Genomic DNA, 8,216 nt, shown 5'->3' on the forward strand with positions numbered 1-8,216 from the left:
GTTTCTCACTCTATTCTACCTTGTAATCCCTACCATACTTCTCAGGCATTTCATCTCAAACACATTTAAACTCTTCTTCTCTTATGTTTCATGTTTCTGACCCATACAGTCTGTCAGCACAATCACTCCTTCATCCAATCTCCTCTCAGCATCCATTCCCAAATGTCTTTTTCTCATTACCCTTTTCAATCCCTAAAGGTATTTACTTGCTTCTCTCATTACATACATACATATACCAAGGCTTTTTCCCCCTTACAAGGGAGGTAGCCAAAAAGGAAAAGGCATAAAATCATTCCCACCCATTCCATCCCTGAATACACTCCACATCCCTCCACCCTCCCTCTTATCTTAGCACCTCCTGGATGACGGGTCATCCCTGCACCTTGTCCACTGCCCTGGGTCAGAAGCAGTGTCACAAGACACAGCACATCCACAGCAAGGCCGCTTCATTAAATCGGCGACCCCCCCTCTCCGTCCCCCCATGCATAAAAGGAGAAGACAGGGAGAAATCCCTTTGGGCTGCGTCCAATTTTGCTCACACATACTACCTCACCCCCATCCCCCCGCCCATTCCACCTCATGCATCACAACATCATCCATATACAACCATTCTCCATTCACCCCTGTCTTCTGTCCTCTCCCGTCCTTCCTCAACAGACATTCCCCTCTTCCCCAAAGCCCCCTTCACCCCATCCATCCACCTCATCCTAGGACATCCCTTCATGTTCACCTCCACATCTGCCTTCCATACCTCTTTTACTAGTCTTTCTTCACTCATTCTTTCCATGTGTCCAAACTATCCTAATACTCTTTCATCAACCCTATCTCCCAACTCCCTTTCCACCCCCGTTCTTCTCCTCACCTCCTCATTTCTCACTCTATCTAGCCTAGTAACCCCCATCATACTTCTCAGACACCTCATCTCAAACACATTCAAACTCCTTCTCTCTTCCTCTCTTATGTTCCATGTTTCTGCCCCATACAGTGCTGTTGGCACAATCACTCCTTCATACAGTCTCCTCTTAGCATCCATTCCCAAATGTCTATTCCTCATTACACTCTTCAATCCACCAAGCCATTTACTCGCTTCTCTCAACCTACATTCTACCTCCACCTTCACTCCACCTTTTCCTGCCACATTTGCACCCAAGTATCTAAAACTATCCACTTCCTCCAGTCGCTCTCCCTTTATGCTCACTTCCAGTCTACTGCCACTTTCACCCCTTGTACATCCCATCACCTTACTTTTACCCACATTTATCTTTAGCTTTCTTCTATCACTCATTACATGGAAATAGTAATAAAACCAACCAAGATCCCCAGGAAAACTTCATGGCAACAAAAGAATAATGACCAAATGATTTCTGATAGTTTATATTATCACCAATGACCATAAAAAACAGAATCTTATACTTACATGATATGCTTTTGAACCAACATCCTCTCTCTGTAGTTGAAGTTCCAGGGCTGTGAATGTGCGAGCTGTCTCCTCTACATGTGCATAAAGCTCTTTGTATTCATTGTACTCATTTTGGAAGTCTTGCTTGTACTGACATCGCTGATCTGCTGTCTCTATCCGTGTATACAGCCTAGAGATATGAAATAGCATCAGGTTAGAATTATAACAATGCTCCTTTATGACAATTACATCTATTAACGTGTGCAAATTTATTCAATGAAAAACTTCTTCCAGCAATTCTAGCTTTCATTTCATTTGCTCAACACCTCCCTGATTTTTGGTACCTGGATACCAACTTGGATGCTTGGATTCTTATCCAGTTTATAAATGGGGAGGGTGCACACATGCATACACACACATACAATGGAAATCCTTGACAGGAATGATTTACTAAAAAATGACTGGAAAAACAAGAGGTCTTCAAAAGAAACTCAAAAAGGATAACTATAGAAGAGATTGGAAAAAGAATAGCTTCCCACACAGAGTGCTGGATATATGGAATACCTTAGATAAAGAAATTGTGTGTACAAATACTATTCAAGATTTTAAGAAAAAACTTGATGCTGAAAGATACAAAGACCACTACGAGCATAGCTCCTTTCCCGTGTAATACAACTAGGTAAATACATGCACTAAAGGCCCTTTCTCTCTTATAGGAAGGATGAACAAGTCAAAACACATACACAAAGCCAAACACAGTCCTCCTATATATATACAATACTTTAGGGATAATGGATCACCCTGTCCCTAGTCACCCTGTTGGGGTTAATGGCAAGCCCCAATAGCCAAAGCTACTTTCCTCCTACCACATCACCATGTGGCAATCTCCCCCACTGTCACTTTAAAATAATTGATGAAGCAGAGATTTCCCTTCACAATCTACTTCTCAACCTGACACATTTCATGTCTACATATAACCCCTGCACCTGATCCACCCACCTCATTCTATCCATTTCTGTTTCTCACATTCTCTTAAATGGTCCTTCCTCATCCATTTTTTTCATATGCCCATACCACAAACTCCTTCCCATCCCTGTTCTCTGCTTTACTTCCACATTTCTCACTCTATCTATTCCTATAACATCTCTCACATTTATCAAATGCTTCATCTCAAAAATATTATCTATATCTTTCTGCCTACCTCCTACTTCAAGTGTGACATGGGTACAATCACTCCATACAACCTTCTCTTTGCATTTATTCCCAAATACCTATTTCTAATAACACCACTCCACCTCAGATAATATTTATGGGTTTGCTTGTAATTCACCTCTACATCTACAGCTCCATTCACTGCCACATTCATGAGGACCAGTAAGAACCACTTTACCTGAGGTAATCACGATCCTCCTGGTCCCTGAGGTCCTCCTGACTATCTGGAGATGCTCCAGGTGAAATGCATGAATCATGCTGTCCGTTGATACCTTCGTCCTCACCCTTCTGCTTGCCACTCCCAGGCTGCCTGGCAGAATCTTTCTGGTGTCCATTAGTGAGGCCATTAGTAATCTCACCATTCACTGGTAAGGTCTGTCCTGAGATGGTTTTACTACTGCCCTTATTATTGTTATTGTTATTGTTGTAAGTGTGGCCATTCGGTGGTCGGCGGTCATGTCTGCTCTTGTTGAGAGGGGCTTGGGGTTCCTGGGAAGGGGAGCTTGAGCATCTACTGGAGGGGGAGCTGCTGATCCCATTACTATAGCGATCACTGTCCAAAGGCTCTTTGTGCCGCAGTGCCTGGCTGTTCATTTCGGCCCAAGACGAGTTGGACAGGGATGGCTCTGGCTGGGTGGCAGGACTCACACGCCTGTAGTTGCTTACACGACCCTTCTTGACTGTTGGGTGATTCAAACTTTCATAAGGCCGCTTGACTCCTCCAGTTGTGCCGCAGGAGGAAGGGGAGGAGGGGTACGAGGAAGTTGGTGACTGACCACTGCTCCCATCACTACCAGGAGGGGTGAGGTGCTGAGGGCGGTTCCTGCAATGTGATACAACACATTAATAGACACATTCAAGAGAGAAATAAAAAAAAAAGGGGGGGGGCCAATATCACAGGGAAAAAGTGGAGTCACAAAGGTGGTATAGGAGAGAATCATGGTAGCAGAATGGAGAGAGAGCAGAGGTCAAAAAGTGGGGATTAGTCTTCAATAATAAAAGAATGCTGCATGACTTTGGATCATCAGGATGCCATTACACCCCCACAATATTAACTGCATAAAATTTATGCAGTCAAGATAGGGGTAATTATCAGTAACAATCTCAAATCACCTAAGCAGTGATTTTCAGCCTCTGAGAAAGCAAATAAAATTCTAGGACTGATCACTCAATCTTTTGACTTCAAAAGCTCATCTCTCATTAACAAGCTATATAAATTGTTAGTGTGTCCACATTTGGAATATGCTGTTTCTGTATGGTCACCAAATCTCATTAAATTGGAAAAAGTAAAAAGGAGAGCCACAAAACTGATTCCAAATATAAAAAAGAAATCATACGAAAATCGACTAAAACATATGAATCTGTTTTCCCTAAAAAAGTATTGACTCAAGAGGTGACTTGATACAGGTATTTAAGATTCTAAAGGGGATTGACATCAAAAGTGACAAAATTCTTCCACTGAATGAGAATCCGACAAGAAATAAGGGTCTCAAACTGTCAGGAGATTTAATTTGGATGTGGGTAGAAACAACTTTGCCAACAGTGTAGTTAATGAATGGAATAAACTTCCTGCAGAGGTAGTTCAGCTCAAAGCTTTAAGATTCCTTTAGATAAACATTTAAGCAAGATGCTGTAATGAATGCCATTTATTTTATATTATTTTATTGTTTGTTTGTTCTTATTTGTTTATTTATTATTTGCTTGATTTCCATTTATTATTATTAATTTTTCAGTTTATCATTTACTATTTACCTATTTGTTTATCATTTAACTATATCTATGTATTATCTACTTTATTTATCATTATCTATATTACTATAATTTTTATCTTATCTATTTTTCTTTTATCATTTACATATTTTTTTGCATCCGACCTAGTTATGGACAAAAAGGTCCCCTGTCGGCTAGCTCCACCTTTGTAATAATATATATATATATATATATATATATTATATATATATATATATATATATATATATATATATATATATATATATATATATATATATATGTAACTGAAGGCGGAGAAAATATACAAGGAATAATGGAAGAATTTTACTGCCTTAACGTTTCGACCCCTTCTTCCATTATTCCTCGTATATTTTCTCTGCCTTCAGTTACATTTGTCATAGTTTAAATCAATATATATATATATATATATATATATATATATATATATACATATATATATATATATATACACACATACATACTCATGTAGAATTAATGACAGCATTATTGCAGTTATTAATTTTCTCCCTTAAATTTTCTAATGTTCTAAGGAATCAAATTACGGTAATAATTGCAGTAGTGATGTCATTTTTAATTTTTTGTGCACACAAGAGAATCTGCTCCCTTACTTTTCATATTATATATTTATATTTATATATATATATATATGAGAGAGAGAGAGAGAGAGAAAATGGAATAAAAAAATGAGCACCACTGGTCTCTTTGTTCTTACCTCTTGAGCATTTGTCTCTCCTCCTCCGTGTAGAAGGGCCAGTCGTCTCTTACTTCAGCCCAACAACACTTGTTGAGGTGATGAGCATTGTCCTTGGTTGTAGACAGACTCGTAAGCATACTGAAGAGGTGCTGTTGGTCCTTGCCCTGGACACCCTCTGCAAGGTAACAACAATATATGTATCTATATGTCGTAAGGAAGTGGATAGTTTTAGATACTTGGGTGCAAGTGTAGCAGGAAAAGGTGGAGTGAAGGTGGAGGTAGAATGTAGATTGAGAGAAGCGAGTAAATGCCTTGGTGGTTTAAAGAGTGTAATGAGGAATAGACATTTGGGAATGGATGCGAAGAGGAGACTGTATGAAGGAGTGATTGTGCCAACAGCACTGTATGGGGCAGAAACGTTGAACATAAGAGAAGAAGAGAGAAGGAGTTTGAATGTGTTTGAGATGAGGTGTCTGAGAAGTATGGTGGGGGTTACTAGGCTGGATAGAGTGAGAAATGAGGAGGTGAGGAGGAGAACAGGGGTGAAAAAGGATTTGGGAGATAGGGTTGATGAAAGAATATTAGGATGGTTTGGACACATGGAAAGAATGAGTGAAGAAAGACTAGTAAAAGAGGTATGGAAGGCAGATGTGGAGGGAGTGAACATGAGGGGACGTCCTAGGATGAGGTGGATGGATGGGGTGAAGGGGGCTTTGGGGAAGAGGGGAATGTCTGTTGAGGAAGGAAGGGAGAGGACGGAAGACAGAGGTGAGTGGAGAATGGTTGTATATGGATGATGTTGTGACTGCATGAGGAGGAATGGGCGGGGTGGGGGGTGGGGGGGTAGTATGTGTGAGTTAATTTTGACGCAGCCCGAAGGGATTTCTCCCCGTCCTCGCCTTATATGCAAAGGGGGACGGAGAGGGGGGGGTCGCCGATTAAATGAAGCGGCCTTGCTGTGGATGTACTGTGTCTTGCGACACTGCTTCTGACCCAGGGCGGTGGGCAGGGTGCAGGGATGACCCGTCATCCAGGAGGTGCTCAGATGAGAGGAAGGGTGGGAGGGGTGTGGAGTGTATTTAGGGATGAAATGGGTGGGAGTGTTTTTATGCCTTTTCCTTTTTGGCTACCTCCCTTGGAAGGGGGAAAAAGCCTTGGTATATGTATGTATGTATGTATATGTCGTAAGGTTTCTTCCTCTTATGAGGGAGGTAGCGAGCAAAGGCATGCACTCACCCTCCTCCCATGTATTGCCCCTTTTTAAAAATCTTTTAGTTTCTTGTAAATGAATGGTTCTCCTACACTTCATCTCAACACATTTGAATTTCTCTTTCCTGCTGCCCTTACATCCCTATTTCTCATGACACTTTTCATTCCCCATGACATTCACTCATTTCCCTCACTCACTCTACAGGTTACTTCCATCCATAGTCCTCCCTTCCCTGCTAAATGTAATGTTATACATAAAACTATCCACTTCCTCTTGCCTGTAGCCAGTATATGACAGGCCTAAACTGTCACACTGCATGTGTGAAAAGTCATGAGGAAGCTGTGGAAACAAGATGGTGAAGAATTATATGAGCAGTTACAAAATATGACATATGATAACATTTGTGAATGAACTCAGGTACAGAGGGGACTGGGAGAAAAGAGTAGAGTAGGTGGTTCAGTCTGTTATGAGAATGGATGAGAAAAGGCATCTTCAAAGGATTCATGAACTGATGAATTTGGCAACGTTGAAGACCATGGGGGCCGCAAAAAAGGTGGATGGATGGAATAAATAAAGATTCAAGATCTCATGATCAGTATGTCAAATAAGCAAAAATAAGAATGGTGAAAGGGGTGAGTGATGATGTTCTCTCAAGTCAGGCCACTTTGTTTTGTAGGTAAAGGCTTAAAGTAAAAAACGAAAAGAAAAAATCTTCAAGGAAAGAAAAACTTACCTTTCTTTAATCTAAAAATTAATTCTATTTTTTTGTAGGACTTAACAGCAAGATGATGGATGATTCTTTCTCTGCAAAAAATTAATAGATAATCTATTAAAGTTGGGAAATATAAAATATGATTAAAATTACTGTTGTAATTTCTACTACGTTCCAAAAACTGTACATTCATCGGATCTAACCCTTTCACTGCTGAAGGTAACTTGAAAGTTTTACTCTGATGCCAGACAAATTCATTCAACTGATGGAAACTTCTGGCAGTCAAAGGGCTAAAACAACAACATGAAACTCTTAGATTACCTAATAGGTCTTTTAACCAGATCTGGATTGTAAGAAGTTTTGGTGGTTGCATTTGGCTGAGGAAGAGTTGGCAACCTCCCTCCTCCTGGTGATCGAACATCCCTTTCTCTCATCCTATCTTTCTCCCCTCCACCACCTCCCCCTCCTCCACCTCCTCCTCCTCCACCCGGATGTGTCCGGTGAGGTGAAGGGGACATTTTTACGTTGTGACTATACGAGCTAAAATCGGTGCCTTTTTTGGTATCCTTTTTAGACATGCCAACTCCTGGTCTCCTTGGCATGGGCCGTAACCTTAAGAAGTTGCCATTTGTTGTGGTTTTGAGCTCCTTTGTGCTGAAATGTTGAGTGTTAACATTATTTATAAATCCACTAAAGAATAATGTAGTAGCACATTTGTAAATCACACAGAGAACTCACTGTCACAGTAAAAGAAAAAATTGGGAGAATGCAGATTTCTATGTTTTGGCTGCCAACTGCAGCCCTCTTCAGGAAAGTACATTCCTGAGGAGGACTGGAGTTGACAGCTGAAATATAGAAGTCAGTGTTCTCCCTAGTTTTCATTTTATTCTGATAGTGGGTTCTCTCTGTTATTTACAAATATATAATATTAGCCAGGAGACTCACGAACTAGTCAGAACTAATCTTTATTTCATGATCCATATCTATCCGAGGTATGCTCTCCAATTTATTTAACACTTTGTGGGTACAATAACAATGACTACAATGATCACTGTTTACGTTACCAGTATGGTAAAAGCATGCCCATAATGCATAGAGCTCTCAGTTTTTTCTTCCTGCTTCACCTATCTTATGTGAAACATTATTGTTTAGACTTAATCCCTGATCTATGCAATAAAGGTTTACACTACTAAAGATACAGATAAATGCACTCCCTTTTTAACAGCTATGATTTAAA

At 40.3% G+C, this 8,216-nt stretch overlaps 1 protein-coding gene across 1 annotated transcript in view; it reads right to left on the bottom strand.

Annotated features, from left to right (window-relative positions):
• Window positions 1–8,216, bottom strand: part of Su(Tpl) (Suppressor of Triplolethal) — a 279,849-nt gene that overhangs the window by 21,034 nt on the left and 250,599 nt on the right. Inside the window, exons 5-9 of the mRNA XM_076178513.1 lie at window positions 7,301–7,633; window positions 7,001–7,071; window positions 5,076–5,232; window positions 2,790–3,434; window positions 1,418–1,589 (exon numbers count right to left, since the gene is read on the bottom strand). Coding sequence (XP_076034628.1) covers window positions 1,418–1,589; window positions 2,790–3,434; window positions 5,076–5,232; window positions 7,001–7,071; window positions 7,301–7,633 — 1,378 coding nt within the window. The remainder of the gene's footprint in view (window positions 1–1,417; window positions 1,590–2,789; window positions 3,435–5,075; window positions 5,233–7,000; window positions 7,072–7,300; window positions 7,634–8,216) is intronic.

This window comes from Oratosquilla oratoria, chromosome 41, assembly GCF_046742065.1.
Source record: "Oratosquilla oratoria isolate Oo_2021 chromosome 41, ASM4674206v1, whole genome shotgun sequence".
Taxonomy (NCBI): Eukaryota; Metazoa; Arthropoda; class Malacostraca; order Stomatopoda; family Squillidae; genus Oratosquilla; species Oratosquilla oratoria.